General features: G+C 41.9%; 1 protein-coding gene across 1 annotated transcript in view; it reads left to right on the plus strand.

The window, feature by feature from the left end:
- LOC138269465 (cadherin-9-like) overlaps positions 1-18639 on the plus strand; it is a 783906-nt gene extending 765267 nt beyond the window's left edge. The window contains exons 10-12 of the mRNA XM_069218797.1: positions 10563-10680; positions 10783-11034; positions 17630-18639. Of these exons, the coding sequence (XP_069074898.1) occupies positions 10563-10680; positions 10783-11034; positions 17630-18120 (861 nt within the window). The 3' untranslated portion in view covers positions 18121-18639. The remainder of the gene's footprint in view (positions 1-10562; positions 10681-10782; positions 11035-17629) is intronic.
- Positions 18640-19096: the final 457 nt, after the last annotated feature.

The raw sequence follows: 19096 nt of genomic DNA on the forward strand, positions 1-19096 counted from the left end.
AGAGGTGAGTGTGTGGGGCCCCCGGCGCTCCTGCGCCCAAAATTGGGGGCCACGCGCTGTTTTTGGGGGAGAGGGGCGGTCGGCAACCTCTCTACCGTGAACAGGCCCCTCCGGGGGCCTCCGTTCGGGGTGGGGGCTGGCCTCGGCCTCCTCACACCCTGTCCGTGGGGTGGGGGCCGGGCGCGGCCCAACAAACAATGCTGGAGCACAAGGTGGGAAGGGACCTCCGTCGAGGTCTCCCTTCCCGATGTCAGCTAGGACAAAGAGATGCCCAGTAACAGGAGCGTCCTGCTCCTTATGCAGCGACAGGGGAAGGGGGGCGCTCCCCGTGCCTTCCCCCGAGTCCTGCCTCAATGGTGAGAGAAAGCTCGGACCCCTCTGAGGGCCCGAGGGAAAATACTTGACCGCACCTGAGGTGGTGCAGGAGTGAAGGAAGCTGCTCCAGAGCCGCCAGGAGGCTTCCTGTCGACTGAAGGCAGCTGGTGCCCCGGGGGCGCTCCCAGAAGTGGGAGGTGCCTCGGGGGCGCCGAGAGGAGCACGCTGGCTCCGGTTCCTTTGTTGCAGTGCCCCGGGGGCACTGAGAGGAGCGCGATCTCCACTCTCCGAGTGATTTAACAAACCCGGCTGCGGCGGTGATCTGGGCTCCAAAGAAATCGCTTTACACAGCGCTAGGACCAAATCTGCAGCCTGGGCTGCGGCGGTGAACTTGGGCTCCAAATAAAGCGCTTTACACAGCGCTAGGTCAAATCTGCAGCCTGGGCTGCGGCGGTGATTTCTCCTTAACAACAAAAGAGCCCCCTTTGGAAAGCGCTGTGGGCAAAGTGGTAGAAGGGTTGGCAGGGGTGAGGGGCCACAACACCCTGCCCCTGGGAGCAACCAAAACAAGAAGAAGCACAGGGCTGGTGGGTCCAGCTACAGGCCAGCACAAGGGGTGCAGATGGTGGCAGTTCCTCCTAGTGACCGGGCAGGTCACAGGTCAGCACAACAGCAGCAGTCCAAGGTGGTTTCCTGGTGAGTCCATTCATCAGCGTTCTGTGTCCAGTTTCAAGGTCCAAGAATGTTCAAATTGTGGGGAAAATTCCCCTGTACTTATAGCCAGTTCTTACAGTGTTTTTCAATGGTAGGGAGAGGAGTTTCCAGCCAGTTACAACTGGTTCTGGGAGTGCCCCCTCTCTCCTTTCAATACAGGCTCCAAACATCAGTGGGGGGTTAACGACCCTATTGTGTGAGGCCAGGGCACAGTCTTTACAAATGCAGGTGTGCCCCGCCTCTCCCTTCTCTCAGCCCAGGAAGGCTTTACAATATGTAGATGCACCTCTGTGTCACCTCCACCCTCCCTGTGTTCAGGCTGTCTGAGAAGTATGCACAAAGCCCCAACTGTCAGTCTGCCCAGACGTTGATTGGAGACAAGCTGAAAAACACCAAAGTCATAAGCACGGATAAATGCGCACTTTCTAGAAGTGGCATTTCTGTGATAGTAATAAAAAAATACACCTACACTAGTAAGCAGCATTTCTTCCCACTGTCACAACCATACCAAACATGCCTACGCTACCCCTCCTAAATCAGACAATAACCCTTACACCTAAGGCAGGGCATTTCCAATGCAATCCTATGAGAGGGCAGCACTCACAGCAGTGAGACACCAAGTTAGGCTGTTTGTCACTACCAGGACAGGCCACGCAACATGGCACATGTTCTGCCTTCTACATACTTGGCATCCTGCCCAAAGGGCTAGCTAGGGAGTACCTTAGGGGTGACTTACATGTAGTAAAAGGGGAGTTCTGGGCCTGGCAAGTAAATTTAGATGCCAGGTCCCTGTGGCAGGAAACTGCTCACACAGGCTCTGCGCTAGCAGGCCTTAGATAGGTTTGATAGGCTACTTCAGTGTGTGGCGCAAGCCGCGCTGCAGGCCCGATAGTAGCATTTAATTTACAGGCCCTGGGTATAGGGATACCACTTTACAAGGGACTTATAGGTAAATTAAATATGCCAATTAGGTATAAGCCAATTATACCAATTTTGTAAGGGAGAGCACATGCACTTTAGCACTGGTTAGCAGTGAAAAAGTGCTCAGAGTCAAAACGTCAGCCAACAAAGGTCAGAAAAATAAGGAGGCGAGGTGTATGATGTTAGCCAAAAGATAAACATTTAGGTGTAGCTGGAGGGAACAATTAAATAATTCATTACATTTAATGAACTGACCTCTAGCTGTGAAATAGATTGAAATGCTGGCGAGAAAGAATGCCCTTTGATACACCATCAAAGAAGAGAGTGGAGCAATTTAAATATGAGTAATTATAAATAATGAGAGGTGGGTAATCAGAGAGGAATAGCAACAGGTGCAAAAAAACTGATCTTCAAGGAGCAGTAGTTGTAACCTGGCCAGAAGGCACAATACATTGAGCCCATTTCAGTATTTTTTGAAGTCGGTCCTAAAGATTTATCTGGCTAATTCACTGAAACAAAATCTGAATCCAACAGAGTTTACATGGCAGTCATGGATGAGGAGTACGATGTAGGAGAAAAAGAAACTCCTTTGAGAAACTTGGAACCCTCAAAGTTTTAGCATTGATCATGGTCTGAGAGCTGATCACAAGTCACCATCATGAAGCATCTGTAGTTTTAATAACTAGAACACTGAAGATGAAAAGGTTAATTGCCACTGTTGATGATGAAGAACATATGTAAATTCTAGCAGCGATAATGCCAGCAAAGGTGTTGTGTTACCCTGATGCTTGAAGTAAAGACGTATGCCGCAGTGTTCATTTAAGTAAGAAGGTAGCATCGTCTACAATCGTTTATATGATGCTTTTATTTTTCTGACTAGTGAGTAACTGCCTACTGATATGCACGCACACATATCACAGTTATTAGACAAAACAAAAATATAAACTAGGAATAATTTACATTTTGGAATATTTTATGTTGGAAACATTTCATTTTCAGCAAAAATACCCAATATCTTAACAAAGATTACGATTCTGCTTAGGCTAAGAGCACTGTGATGTGGTTGGATTGAGGGTAAGATTAGGTTCATAATCAGGAGGAGGGTTTGGCATAGAGGTACAGTTAGCCTTAGGGCCACATTACAACCCTTGCAGTCAGACCGCCAGGAACCACCAGCACTGGCAGGGTCCATGATCCCGGCAGCCTTGCAGTGGCAGAGATCATAATCCACCAGGGCAGCACTGCATCCAGTGCTGCCCTGCAGATTACGACCTTGTTTTCTGCCAGCCTTTTTATGGCAGTAACACCACCATGGAACGGCTGGCTGGGAACAGGTGCAGGGGGCTACAGGGGTCCCTTGCCCTGCACCCTCGCAATGTTCACTGTCTGCTTTGCACTGTCTGCTTTGCAGTGAACATTGCAAGGGTGCTGGTTCACCCTGAGGGCTACAGCATTGCCCCCAACTTGATTAAGAGCTGCAGACAATGCTGTGGCATGTTTCCAGCTAGGCCAGTGGGCGGAGACTGAGGTTTCTGCCCACCGACCTAGCAGAAACTCTTAACAACTCTGGCAGAGTAGTTGCCATGAAGGTGGAGGCCACTGTGTCAGCAGTTTGGGGGATAGGCTTTCCCATCTGTCAAACTCGTAATAGGGCCCTTAGTCTCCTGCTAGGGTTTGATTTAGGTATAAGCTTTGAACTAGGCTTTGGTTTGAGGTTTAGTTTTAACGTTAGGTGAGGTTCTGGTTAAAGTGTTACTTTCAGGTTTAGCATCAGGGTTAGGCTCAGGTGTTTGCATTTTGCATCATGTGGTTTTCACATTCCTATATTTAAACAGAAAGATGTACTTGTGAACCCAGTAGTGAGAACGCTTCAGTGTGGCAGTCTTGACACATTTGCCTCTCTCTGATCATCTGAAATGTCTCAGATTATTTTGTTTATCACCTGTTATGTTCTCTTTCACCTCAAACAAGTTAAAAGCTTATATTGAATGAAAGCATGAATTTTCAGAGGGTGATGTCCGCTCTTCTTTTGCTCCATGTTTGGTGCAAGGTTCTTGTTCTTTCTTTTTCAACTTCTCCCGAGATTCTCGTTTCCTGTGAATTAACTTTGCCACCAGTTGCTATGCTTATGTTTCTGCTCTTTTCTGGTGGTTTCCAGGTCATTACAAACTTACATGTGAACCTACATAGTATCACCTACGACTAGAAACATGTTGTGGAGTGCTTTGTAGAATGCCAGAATAGGACATATATATATAGTTGAGCTCTTATCCTAAAATCAGTGCTTAATTTGAGCAGGCAGTATCCCGGTGGGGCCAGCAATTAATCATTTTTTGGGTCTGACACTTAATTTTCCTCACCAGACATTTCCAAGGGTAAAACACAAAAAGAAGGAGGATGACGAAAATGGAAAAAATCCCAAATGAAGAAATCAGGAACATTCAGGAGTAAGATATATTGGCGGGGAGTGTCTGATAGCAGATTAAAGAGGCAAGAGATGGACTGAAAACTATGCAACCTTGCTATTCAGCATTGGTGCCAGCTTTGGGTTTCTAAGCAAGGCTTTGGGCACCAACACTCATTATTTTATTAGTTAAGCCAATGATGTTGTCCAAATATTTCTATATACTCTCCAAACCTCCTTATAGACGTCCTAATAACATTTTTAGGATACTTTCACCTCATTTATATTGGTGAAGATTGTCCATGATTATTAGACTGACCAGATAACAAAAGGGTAAGGGGATTTATTTGCCAGGTACTCAACAGTATCATTGGTTGCACATTTTCAGTCCATAGTGACTACGTTGGAACATGGCAGTGTAACAGTAAATGAATTTGCAGTCTAGTTAGAAGACCAACCAAGATTTTCAATATGAGTGCCCCATGAGGCGGCTCAAGTATGCCTAACTATCAACACTGTTAGACTTTTTAAAAACAGCATCAGCAAGCAACTGACAGAGTTACATCTCAAGTAACCCTATAATGGTAATTGACATCTTGAAAATCCATTCACCAACTGGAGAGACAAAAGGATTACTACATTCTATCATCTGTTGCTAGCCATTAATGTCATTATGAATTGAATAAGAGATGCTAAGGAGCCACAAACATGCTTAAAACTCACCCATACCTTAAGGTATGGGCATACTTCCTTATGCCAGCAGATGAAATGGTCATAAAATAATGTAATTAAGCCTGGTAGAGTATCCCAAATTGGTCAATCGTATCTATAATAATTATTCACCATGAAACAACATGAGCACGAAGATACCAGACATTCCTTGACACTGGACTGTTCGAAAATTTAATAATGAACAACTGCACTATACATCCTTCCTGAATTAATGTATGTCTAAAGCTTTGAGTAGGATTGCCTTTATTGGCTATGATGTTCTTAACTGTTGGGACATTTTGCTGGTGAGAATTGCCAAGAACTGTCCTGCTGCGCTTCATATTTGTCCTGTGTGCAAGGCTGAGCCCTTATTAGAAATGATGTGTTCAAAATATCTTTAAATTAAAGTACGTACTGTGGAAACTTGCCTCTTGGTTGTTATAAGACTATTGGCATTTGTCATTGAGCTAACTATCAGTGTTACGAAGACTGGATATCGTTGATGCAATGTGAAGGAGAGTTGTGTCAATAAAATTGTGCTAGTGGCATAAGGAACATCTCATACCTCCAGAGAGAAAGCGTAAAGACAAATCAATACACAATCCAACATTATTAAAAGGAGGACACGTTTCTAAATCTTAGTTCTATCAAACAAGTTGCTTATTTTATTTTTAAATACATTGCAATGGTGTGTGTATGAGAACAAGAACGTTTCTTTCGTTTGCAGAATTGTTTATTCATTCCATCTTTATGTCAGATATATCTTTAAATATCAGTCTTTACAATATGTTTTTCATTTCTTAAAACTAATTCAAGTCCATTTGTCCTAAAGCATATATTTCAAATATCCGGTCTACTTTCTGAGCTCATTAGGATGTAGAGGCATACGTAATGCAGTCTGTATAACATATCTTTCAATTCATTTTTTCAGAAAACACCTGTAATTATGAGGTAGATCTTTTGATCGATAGCGACATGCCTTGGCCTTTTTTCTGTCTTGAAGGCCTTCCCAAGACAGATCTCAGGACCTTTTCTGATGCATATTGTTATTTTTGAAAGGCCAATCTTGGTACCAATCCTGTTTTAGTGACAACTTCCAATTGCATTCTGAAAGCTGATGCCAAAGCATTGCAAGGAACTGCCTGCTTTGTGTCTGATTGCATCGTGCAGTGTTGCGCACTGCTGGGTAAATGTCTGTGGGACCTGTTCATCTACAGAAGTCTCCGAGCCAAGAGGCCAAGCGGCACAGTAGACAAGTCGCTGTGCTTCAAATCACCGTGACTGGTCCTGTGTGTTGAAATGGTGGACAACTGGCATACCATAAGGAAGCTAGGCCTTAACAAAATGCAATGTAGGCAAATTTCACAAAAATTCGTTCAATTTGTATTGTTCATAAATTTTTTACGCAAAGTATGCTTAGCGTGAAAATATACATGCTAGATACACACACCGAATTTTACTTCAAAAGCATACATTTGCAAAATTCCAATACATTGTATGATTTCCTTCATTCATTATGCAGTTTCGCCCCCCTAATCCCTCCTCCGAAGAGCCATACAGCTCGACTCTAGAGCATACCTCTGTAAATCTAGCAATGATCCTCCTAAATCACACAGAAAAATATGTGCTGTCAATGAAGAGCTGCTTTGCAGTACCTGTAGCAAACTCTTTGAATTTCCAATATCAGTTCAGTCATCACATGAAGAACCTTTTTAAAACAACAGTCCATGCTTAGTACAAAGGTTCCATTATACTCATCTAGGAAAATGGAAACATAATTTTCAATTTTTCACTTTCTGATCCACAAAATCCACCAATCCCGTTTGTTCATTTGGGGGTGTTGAGATGGTGATTGTTAGAAATGGGGTCTTTGGTTGACAGTCAGGTTACCCCCTGTTCAAGCAAGGGCCCTCACTCTAGTCAGGGTAAAGGAGAATCACCCTCAGCTAACCCCTGCTTACCCCCTTGGTAGCTTGGCAGAGCAGTAGGCTTAACTTCAGAGTGCTAGGAGTAAAGTATTTGTACCAACACACACAGTAACTTAATGAAAACACTACAAAATGACACAACACCAGTTTAGAAAAATAGGAAATATTTATCTAAACAAAACAAGACCAAAACGACAAAAATCCAACATACACAAGTCAATTTATGAATTTTTAAAGACTAAACTCAAAAATAGCGCTTAGAAACAAAAATGCTTCAATGAGATGTTAACACGGCGTCGTGACGGAGTCGTTCCCAACAAGCAGACACCAGCGGCGCCGGACACGGAGTCGTGTAGACCCCCAAGTACAGTACCTTTGGTGAAGAGTGAAAACAAGCCTATGCGTGAAGTCGGAGATCGCGGCGTCTGTGCGAAACGTTGAATCCACGCACTTCGAGCAGCGTCGGTCACGACGTGGTGCGGCGACTTCCACGGAGTCGCGGACTTCAGCGGGGCTGCAGCAGCGTCGGGCCTGCGAAGAGCGTTGCGTTCCAGTGAAGGTCACAGCGTCGGGTGCAGGCGGTGTCACCGGATTCAGCAGCGGCGTCGGTCCGGAATGGTCCGAAGTCGATTTCCTTGGATTTCCACCAGCTTTCCTTTCAAAGGCCCAGGGACTGGATAGGGCACCACTTGTCGGAGTAGGAGCCTCTCCAGAGACTCCAGGTGCTGGCAGAGAGAAGTCATTGCTGTCCCTGAGACTACAAACAACAGGAGGCAAGCTCTAAATCAAGCCCTTGGAGATTTCTTCACAAGATGGAAGGCACACAAAGTCCAGTCTTTGCCCTCTTACTCTGGCAGAAGCAGCACTGCAGGAAAGCTCCACAAAGCACAGTCACAGGCAGGGCAGCACTTTTTCCTCAGCTATTCAGCTCTTCTCCAGGCAGAGGTTCCTCTTGGTTCCAGAAGTGTTTCTAAAGTCTGTAGATTTGGGTGCCCTTCTTATACCCATTTTAGTCTTTGAAGTCACCTTTCTTCAAAGGGGACTCACACCTACTTGTGAAATCCTGCCTTGCCCAGGCAAGGCCTCAGACACACACCAGGGGGTTGGAGTCTGCATTGTCAGAGGCAGGCACAGTCCTTTCAGATGAGAGTGACCACTCCAACCCTCCCTCCTAGCAGAGATGGCTAATTAGGAAATGCAGGTTATACCCCAGCTCCCTTTGTGTCACTGTCTAATGTGAGGTGAAAAACAACCCAACTGTCAAACTGACCCAGACAGGGAATCCACAAACAAGGCAGAGTCACAGAATGGTTTAAGCTAGAAAATGCTCATTTTCTAAAAGTGTCATTTTCAAACACACAATCTCAAAACCAACTTTACTAAAAGATGTATTTTTAAATTGTAAGTTCAGGGAGCCCAAACTCCACATGTCCTTCTACTCTCTAGGGGAATCTACACTTTAATCATATTTAAAGGTAGCCCCCATATTATCCTATGAGAGAGACAGGCCTTGCAACAGTGAAAAACAAAGTTGGCAGTATTTCATTGTCAGGACATATAAACCACATTACTATATGTCCTACCTTATCCCTACACTGCACCCTGCCCTTGGGGCTACCTAGGGCCTACCTTAGGGGTGCCTTACATGTAAAAAAAAAAAGGGAAGGTTTAGGGCTGGCAAGTGGGTACACTTACCAAGTCGAATTTACAGTATAAAAATACACACACGTACACTGCAGTGGTAGGTCTGAGACATGATTACAGGGTTACATGTGTGGGTGGCACAACCAGTGCTGCAGGCCCACTAGTAACACTTGATTTACAGGCCCTGGGCACCTCTAGTGCACTTTACTAGGGACTTAATAGTAAAACAAATATGCCAATCATGGAGAACCAATTACATACACATTTTAAACAGGTGCACTTGCACTTTAGCACTGGTTAGCAGTGGTAAAGTGCCCAGAGTAATAAAAACAGCAAGTCCAGCACACATCAATAACCTGGGGAACAGAGGCAAAAAGTTAAGGGAGACCACGCCAAGGATGAAAAGTCTAACAGTGATGTAGACATGGACACTGATTCATCAAAGCTTCAGTGGTAGCGAAAATCATACTGTGCACTCACACACAATGCCATTATGGGGTGGTCCCCTTGTCACAACCTTAGATCCTCACAGCTCCTGTTAACTTCTGAGAACTTAGTGGAAAGAAAAGTAATGGAAGCCACAGAAATGAAATGAAAACGGCTTCTGGCGCTCTGCTTATTTTCTTTTTTTGCTGCTGCCTTCACAGTCGCAGAGTTGAGGGGAGAGCAGCAGTGCCTTTGGTAACAAAGGGCAAGCAGCAAGTAGTAGCTGATACCACTGCTGCTGTTTCTCCCTGATGTTCATTAAACTAGAAACTCTGCTGTTTGCTTTATGGACGCCTTGCTTTACCCCGATAATCTTGTTATTGCTAGCTCTGGAACTACTTTCAAATCTTTTAGAAGTGGCTTGGAGCAATCTGGCTTTTTCTGTAGTGTTTGCTGCGGCTTTTCACAACTAGGTGACCTGTTGAAAAACCATGCTTGATTGCCATTTTGGTCTTTCAATTTCTGACTCTAATAATATTACCAGCCGGCACTCACCTTTTCGGGACTTGCAGAAGCAGGTTAGTCAGACAACATTACAAGTTGCCATAACATGTTCTGTAGAATATGGACACAATCTGAATCTTGTCATCATACCGAAAGGATCACGCAAATTAGTTTTACAAAGAAGTGAAATTAAATTAATAAGATGGAAAATATATAATTCAGCAAATAAGAACAAGTCCAAAGGACGATTAAAAGCAAATGTTCCAATTAAAGTTCACCAGTGTGCTAAATTATTAATGTAGCCTACAACACCAATGCATTCTAAAGAAATTCTTCTAAAAGCACTCACTATGTTCAAACCGCTGCTATTTAAGCATATTATTTATAATGAATTGGCCATGGTGCCTATCTTTACAGAAGCACTCGAAATGTTGCCTTCCACCTACCTATATTGCGGCCCACCGCCTGCATTGGCATTACCTGATATTAGCTCAAAACAAATAATTTTTAAGGGTAAGTCTTTAAAACAATACATAAAGTTATCATTCTGAAACCCTTCAGTTCACCTACGTGTGCAAAGAGGTTTGTGAGTGTGATCGATCCTACATCTCTAGTTATTGAATTTTCTCTTTATTAGGCATTTCGTTATTAACTTGCTTATCCGGGGCAATTTTACTGCTGTGTATATTGGCACCAAAAGAAACAATCTTTGCTATTCAGGTTCCTTTTGTCTACAAAGAATGCTTGTTCTCGCTGCAATTTAAAAGCTATTTGACACAACAATGCTACTTTTATCCCAGACATCATAGCCTACTTTTTTTAATAACAAATGAGGATTTGTGTGCACAACTAGAGCGGGTGAAGCTCTATTTCCTTTTTATTGTGTTTGTTAATGGAGTTTATTTGCTTTATTTTCTATTGGAAAGAAATGATGTACTCTTTTGAATGCACTTGCATTAGTACCAGTAAACAATTAAGCTTATTTGTATTTTCAGCTAATTCAAACTGTAAGTGCTATAGACAAAGATGAGCCGCCAAGAGGCCATAAGTTTTTCTTTGAAATGGTACCAGAATTCACTATCAATCCAAACTTCACTGTGTTGGACAACAAAGGTAAAACTTTCCTGTGCAGCAAACACTTGTTTAGTTCTGTGTTTTTCCTCTGCCTCGGGTGAGGCTCCCATTCATCTCTTTCAATTCATCTCTTGAACACAGATAATACAGCAGGGATTATAACAAGGAGAAATGGTTATAACCGGCATAGAATGAGCATTTATCTATTGCCAATCATTATCTTTGACAACGACTACCCCATCCAGAGCAGCACAGGCACTCTGACCATCCGGGTGTGTGCCTGCGACCGTCACGGCAACATGCAGTCCTGTAGTGCGGAGGCACTCCTCCTCCCTGCCGGCCTCAGCACTGGAGCGCTCATTGCTATTCTCCTCTGCATCATAATACTCCTAGGTAAGAGACTCGCGAGGCAATCGCTGTGTTTCATATGCAAAGTGATATCCTATTGTTTTCAAGCATATTAAATGCATGCCAGCTGCTGTGCACCACACAAACAACACAAGAGAAGAGAGAGGCTTCTTGAAGCTCCTACCAAAATTTATACATGAAAGGAAGAAATCAAAATGCATAAAATGAAGGACAGCTTAGTCATAAAAATGGGAAGTCATTAAACTTAGCTTTCAGTGGGCAGGTGTTCTCAGCTCTTAGATCCTTCTCTTCAGTTCTCTTAAAGTTCTCCTGCCAGCACTTTTCAGTAGGGCTTTCAAACTTTCAGAAGAACAATGCAATGAAGCATGTTACTACTGTGGGGGTGGGTGCCAGTAATTGCAGTAGTTTTTGTTTTTTGCAGACTCACACATACAAATATATACAGCAAAAGGTTTACGACACATTGATCACGTATGCAATGTGCTTTTCCACAAGTCAATAGAGAATGCTCATGTATCGTTCCTTGCTGGATTGAATAGCCTTTGCATTCATCTCCTTGGTTAAATAATATGATAACTTATTTTAAAATGGATTTAAGACTGAACAAAGAAACCACGAAAGCTGCTAAATATTATACTTCTTGCATATGTTTATATTTAACGGAAAGCAACGTATATTGGCACTATAATACCTACTATTAATGTTAATCACAAGCTGCATTTGCATTACTTTGGTAGTACTTCACTAATAGTAATCACATACTAGAAAATGCTATTCACAAAGTTCTGCTCGAAGGTCACCCCCTCTCCTATCTTTTCTATGCAGAGATCTCTTCCCCATGTCTGGAGAGTGTCTGCGTACATAGGTATTTGTCTTTGTACTAAATGTTGGCGCGACAGAGGAATGGAGAGCCAAATGGGGAATGCCTAAAACTAAATGGGATGGGTTTAAAGAGGGGTTTAGTGAAGAATAAAGATGGGGTTATAGAAGGGATTAAGGAAGAGACATGCTCCCACCCACTTAGGAGTATGCCAATCCCCATTTAATAACAGCAATACCAAAGATACTACAGCTGAAAGGGACTCAAATCAGTTACAAATGTACTCCAGCTCATACCTGGAATCCATCAGCATACACTGCCGACTACTCATTCTGCAGCAGCCTTCAATAGAAATGAATGAAGATAGGGACTTGAAATAGAAATCCATAGGAAATAATGTTAAGATAATTTTTTGTGTACTTTTTTAAACAATAAATTTAATTAAGTAACATTTAAATTATACATGCATTAAAAATTATAGGGCCATATTTATACTTTTCGACGCACAACTGCGCCAACGCAGTTGTGCGTCAAAAAATCTAACGCCGGCTAACGCCATTCTGAAGCACTATGCGGGCGCCGTATTTATTCAATGACGTTAGCCGGCGTTAGCCGGCTGCGCTGCCTGGTGTGCGTCAAAAAAAATGACGTACACCAGGCAGCGCCGGCGTACGGGAATATGGAACTTGGGCGGCAAAAAATGGGGCAAGTCAGGCTGAGGCAAAATTATCGCCTCAACCCGATTTGCGCCATTTTTTTCGACTCCCAACCCCCATTGAAATGACTCCTGTCTTAGCAAAGACAGGAGTCATGCCCCCTTGCCCAATGGCCATGCCCAGGGGACTTCTGTCCCCTGGGCATGGTCATTGGGCATAGTGGCATGTAGGGGGGCACAAATCAGGCCCCCCATGCCACAAAAAAAAAAAATTAATACTTACCTGAACTTACCTTATGTTCCCTGGGATGGGTCCCTCCATCCTTAGGCGTCCTCCTGGGGTGGGCAAGGGTGACAGGGGGGGGTCCCTGGGGGCATGGGAGGGCACCTCTGGGTCCTTCCGAGCCCACAGGTCCCTTAACGCCTGCCCTGACCAGGCGCTAAAAAACGACGCAAAAGCGGCTGGACGTCATTTTTTTTGACCCGCCCACTCCCAGGCGACATTTTTGCCCGGGAGTGTAAATACGGCGCACATGCCTCGGAGTCACTTTTTTAGACGGGAACGCCTACCTTGCATATCATTAACACAAAGTAGGTGTCCACGCTAAAAAATGACGCAAACTCCATGGACTTTGGCGCTAGACGTGTCTAACGCCAAAGTATAAATATGGAGTTAGTTTTGCGTCGGAATTGGCGTCAAAAAAAACAACGCAATTCCGGCGCAAACAGAGTATAAATATGCCCCATAATATCTTAGTTTCAAATATTTTATTCTTTCAAATTTAAAAATAAGTGTAACTTTATTTTTTAAATAAATTAATGTAATTCTATACATACGTTTTAAAAACCTTTAATACACAAGAAATGAATGTAAACAATTTATTTATGTGGGTAAACCTTTAAAACAACGCATTTCATTACATTTAATGTATTTCAATTATTTAAATATTTTATTCAAAATTAAGTTAATCATGATGTCACATTTTTTATTATGGTCTACATTTAAAATGCATATATTATATTAATATACATAAATATGTAACATAGAATTATTTTTACAATATTTTTATAGTTTAGTAAACTTTTATAAAGTTGCCTACACTTTAACCTTAGGAGATATCTGTACCAGTGACAAAGGTGTCAGAGAAGTGTGCAGGTTGTAAAATATAGTTAAAAAATGGGAGTGTAACTTCATGATCCTACTTGATATTTTTTCAGAATTCAACCCATTTCATGGGCTGGAACCACGTAACTCTAAATTTTGAGGTAACCTTAGGCTCAGAAATGTTAACTAGTCAAAAGCAGTAAAGTTACTACAAGAGTAAATTTACACATGTAGATTTACTTATGGTGGAACGTACCTTTCTGAATATCTCCCCTTGGTATTCCAACTGCGAGTCTTATTGATAATCTTGTATACCAAGAAAAGGGATATCATATGTAAATGGAAAGTCCCAAGTACACGTTTTGGAATTATGTTGTATGACTTTACTTTTAGCCTTTATTCTAATTGACTGACAGAGGATAAAATTATAGTAATGGACAGTGGGGTGCAAATTATTTGAGAGGAAATGTCAGAAAGAATGCTATTTCACATATTTTTGCTACAATCTATAATGCAAAAACAAATGGTTTACTGGAGAAATTGAATTCAATGTTGAAGAAGAGCATAGCAGAGCGTGTCAAACTGGAAGAGACTGGAAAAATTTTGGACCAGTTTGTTGCCACTTGCTGTACCATGAGGCTGAAAACCTTAAGCCTGATTATGTTCTGGATGGCTGGATAGTGTGATAACAGTAGGGTTGGATTACGAAGTTTTGAGAGAAAAAGTTGAGTGCTTTCACTTTAAAAAAAAGTGAGTAAAATAATCACTATAGTCACTAAGAAATTAAAATCGGAATAAGAGGTTGTGTTTGCCTCTGACTAATACTTAAACATATAAAGGGTTAAAGTCGCTATTCAAATCCTATTCAGGTGAAGAAATTTTGCATTATGTGGTAAGAACAGTAGATGGTATGGTGTGGAATCTACAAGGTTGCTAGTTTCCTCATGGTAAAGTTTGGAGGCTCTGTAATACATGATGGCGGTAGAGGTGAACATGTTGAGGAAAGGACTGGTGGAGAATGAAGGAGGAGGAGTGGAAAGAAAAATGTGTTATTCCTGACATAATATGACTTTATTACATGTTAGTGAATTCCTAGCAATTGGGATTGAGGTAAATCATCAGTAGTGTACAATATTTCTGGTACCTTGACTTTTAGTAAAGGAGCACAGTGACACACAATGTTTACATTGCAACTTTATATGTAGGGGCATATTTATGACAGGCTTGCACCACCAGAGCATCACTTAATTTTATGCTTCTGTGGCACAAGCCTCTCAACCATATCTATGAGGGCATGCAACACCGCTCTGCCTGGCTTTGACTGGCCTCATAGATATGGAGTAAGACAAAGCAGCGCAAGCTGCTGCGTTAATTTACTTTGCGCCAGGAAGGCGTTCCACACCACCACAACCTTGCACCCTGTGTGAAAGGGGCGTTCTATGGATGTTGTTTGGACTGTTCCCACGCAACACCCATTGAACAATAGGGAATCTGACCCATTCCCAGTTTTACAAGTCTGGGAATGCATCAGATTCCTACACCACCCCTGAGGTGATGCAACGGGGATTAATATCTTTATTTCTCCATGTTTTTCCTCTTTCTATGTGTGCTGCAGTTTTCAGCACACATAGAAAGAGGAAAACACCTCCTGTGATTGTTTTTGTGCAGGAAGGTGGCCCGTCCTGCACAAAAACAATAATCTCTGCAACACAAACATCCTTGCACTATGGTGCAAGGATGTCTGTGTTGGTGCTAGGCAGCAATGTGTTCACCAGTGCAGGGGGATAGGACAGAAATGTACTGTATCTTGTAGATATGGTGCATTTCTACCCTTCTCCGGTGGCACAAGGTGGTGCAGCATAAATGAGGCCCTACATTTACTGAACCAATTCTTATAAATAGCCAAGCCTAGTCTGTATCCTAAGGAGACCCTGAAAATATTACTTGTCGAAGCCTGTTGACAACATTACAAGGGAGTAAGGCTTTTCATTTAAAATTTATCTAGAGAGGTGGACTAATCTTCCACAAATCATGATTCTTCCCTTAGGAATTTTCGACCTCCAAACCTTCTGAGACTTTTTATTTTTGTGATAAACTAACCTATGCAAATCCTTCAAGTTCCACTCTATGCCGCTAAGACCTGAAACTCTTTGATAGACTTTAATTTGATTTGATACTGTTTTATGGATCAATTTATATTAATTTGTATTTTCAGAGTGTATTCATTATTCTTTCACTGGTGATGGTGCTTTAACAATTCGACAAATTCAGAATGTAATTTCTGCTATACAATCTGATGGTTTCTGTAATGTGATGATAGCTGCTTGAATGAGCAAGTATTTCAAACACTGCAAAATAATTAAGGCCCAGATTTGCTACTTTTGTGACACAAACCCAGAGCTGAGTGTTGGGGTGGGATTTACTATCCAATGCAAACCAGGATTTTTGTTGAAAACTATCCCAGAGTAAGGGAAAGTTGAGTTATGCACTACTTTGCACTACATTGCTTTATGGGGACGTTCCATGTGTGGTACATGGGTGTTCCCATGCAACCACCCATGAATTTTGATGGAAATCATAGACATGAATTTGCATCAAAACCTTATACTGCCTTAGTGCATGCATAACAAGGAGAAATGTTTTAATACCTCCTTATGTTTCTAACTTTGCATGCATGCTGCATTGCACAGCACACATACAAAGTGGTAAACGTACTAAAGGATAGTTTTTTTTATTTTCATTTTTTTACTAAATGGCTACATTCCAGTGCACAACCTATGCTTTGGTGATCATACTCGCCCTTGTACTATGGAGTAAGGTGAAGGAACACCGCCCTCCCCAGCTAAGCCAGGAACTGAAAGATAAAATGATATTTCATTATCCTTTTATCTTTCAGCTGCTGGCTCAGCCATCAACAGGTGCAGGGAGGGCTGGGGCTGGGCCACGGAGTCTGTGCACGGAGATTTCTAACCTGGCTGTGCTACACAGTCAGGCTGAAGAAACTGCACAGACCCCAGGGCAGTGTCTGAACAGCAGTCCAAGCCACTCAGACCATTCCTGACGCTGTTGTCATAGTTGGTTTAGCATGAGAGCAGCGCCAGGATTGCTGGGGAGCGTGTGCTGGTATCTCAGTAAATTCTGGGACACCAGAAGAAGGGCAGATTAGAAACGCGGTGATGGGAACAGGTAAGTTCTTTTTTTAATAATATTTTTACCACCCTGTCCCTCTTCTTGAGATTTACAGCCACCGCCACTGAAGTAAGGGTGTGTATGTTGGCACATGGCAGCCAAAAGTATTACACCACTGGGGGAGAGAAAAAAATGCACCATAATTAAATAGATATGGAGAAGTTCTTCTGTCTTCCTTTGACCCATGGTAGCACAGCAACTTTGGTTGCTGCCTTGCCATTTGTCAAACATTAGTAAATATTGGCCTAAATCTATAACGGCATTAATAAAATAATTATTAAACTGTTATCACTGATTCAGCTCCTCTCTTTCCAATTTTCAATCTATGACAAATATATGCTAGAGAGGTACTTTTTGCAAATACACCAACCTCAACCAAGACACCATAAGGAGAGGAAGGGACAATACAGATCTGCATGATGTAAGGCAAATGGGATGTAATGGTGCTAGGCAATCCAACCAGCAGAGCAATGTTCTAAATTAGACAGGGAGAAATAAAAAGATAAATATTGCAATATTGGAACAAAAGGCACGGTATTATTGACTCTCTACCACTTCATTGTCTCCACATGAACAACTAAATTATGTCAAATAAAGTTCCCCCTAAGTATCTGTAATCGTGATATTGAAAGTCACAAATGAGTTCCTTGACCATATAAACATGTGGTTGAAGGCTGAATGCCTTTCAAATGTCATGAAATGCTAAGGCAACTTGCTGTAACCTCATTTAGTAAAGCTTATACTTTACAATGAAATACCTTTGAAGTGTCAACACCTTTTCCTTTGACCCAGTTACAATTTGCTTTCAAGGTTTTAATAATATTTACTAAAATGCCCTTTCTCTTCCCAGTTCTTGTGGTGCTGTTCGCAGCACTGAAGAGGCAAAGAAAAAAGGAGCCCTTGATCATTTCAAAGGATGACGTGCGAGACAACGTTGTAACATACAACGATGAAGGCGGTGGAGAGGAGGACACACAAGCCTTCGACATTGGCACGCTGCGGAATCCAGAAGCTAGAGAGGACAGTAAAGCCAGAAGAGATATAATCCCCGAAGCAATTTTCCAGATAAGAAGGACTGCACCGCTGTGGGAAAATATCGATGTGCAAGACTTTATCCATCGACGTCTGAAAGAAAACGACATGGACCCAACGGCACCCCCATACGATTCACTAGCAACCTATGCCTATGAAGGAAATGAGTCTATAGCGGACTCTCTGAGCTCTTTGGAATCGGTCACTGCAGATGGAACACAGGATTATGACTTTCTCAGTGACTGGGGCCCACGGTTCAAGAAGCTGGCAGATATGTATAGTGGAGATGACAGTGACAGAGACGTCTAAGCAGATTTCACTGTGATCATTGCTGACTGAAACTAAGTGAAATCCTACAACTGATTTAATTTTTGGCCATTTAATACAATTCTGAACTATTTGGATAGGTGGTTTTATTACACCGCTTTTGCATCTACAGTTTTTGTGCAATGGTAAACTCTTGAATACATACATCTATCGGATGTAGCAATGTGATCTAAATAACAGGTATTTACTGTAAAGTGTGACTAGATTAAGTGACATGTTCTTTCTCGCGGAAAGCAAAAATGTAAGTGTTGTTTTAAGAGTTCACTTAATCTGTAAATCCACGTAAATAATTGCGAATGGCTTGAGTATATAAAAGCAAAATACATCACCCTTTCTGCCTAAAAATGGAAAAAGATGTATCAGTAGTGAAAAAATGCTGAAAAGGCTTTTTGTGCCTTTAAAAATAAAGAGATGGAAAACTTTTTTTCAACATTTTGTTTGCTTCTATCAAAATATCATCGCCTTCAATACAACCTTGGATACGGTACCTAGATGCATACCAAGAAAAAAAAAATCAACAAAAACAAATATATTAGAATTCAGAATTACAAATTAATATTCCTACCCTATTTTTTTGAATTCAAATATTGTCCTTGTGTGTGTTCATTCATGATATTTTTATATTTGTATAGTTATATTTTTGTAATTGTCTGAAATAAATTAGCATTTATAAAAACCCACCATTTATTAATGACAGAATGAGCTATGTATAGAAAAGACACATGGATTGCTTTTTGCTGTTTTAAAGATTTAGAGCAAATTACTGGCTTCATGCAAGTGATGACTAGGATAGAAATTTGGTAGCCAACCTATTTCAGTTAGAAGAAGTTGACTGATTCTTTAAAATAGAGCACACAATAATAGTAGAATAAATATTAGTTTGTGGTGATGTAATGAAAGAGAAATAATTCCAGTAAGTGATTTGTTCATCACTAATCATTTGACAACGTTTAATTGT

This window comes from Pleurodeles waltl, chromosome 2_1 (genome assembly GCF_031143425.1).
Source record: "Pleurodeles waltl isolate 20211129_DDA chromosome 2_1, aPleWal1.hap1.20221129, whole genome shotgun sequence".
Taxonomy (NCBI): Eukaryota; Metazoa; Chordata; class Amphibia; order Caudata; family Salamandridae; genus Pleurodeles; species Pleurodeles waltl.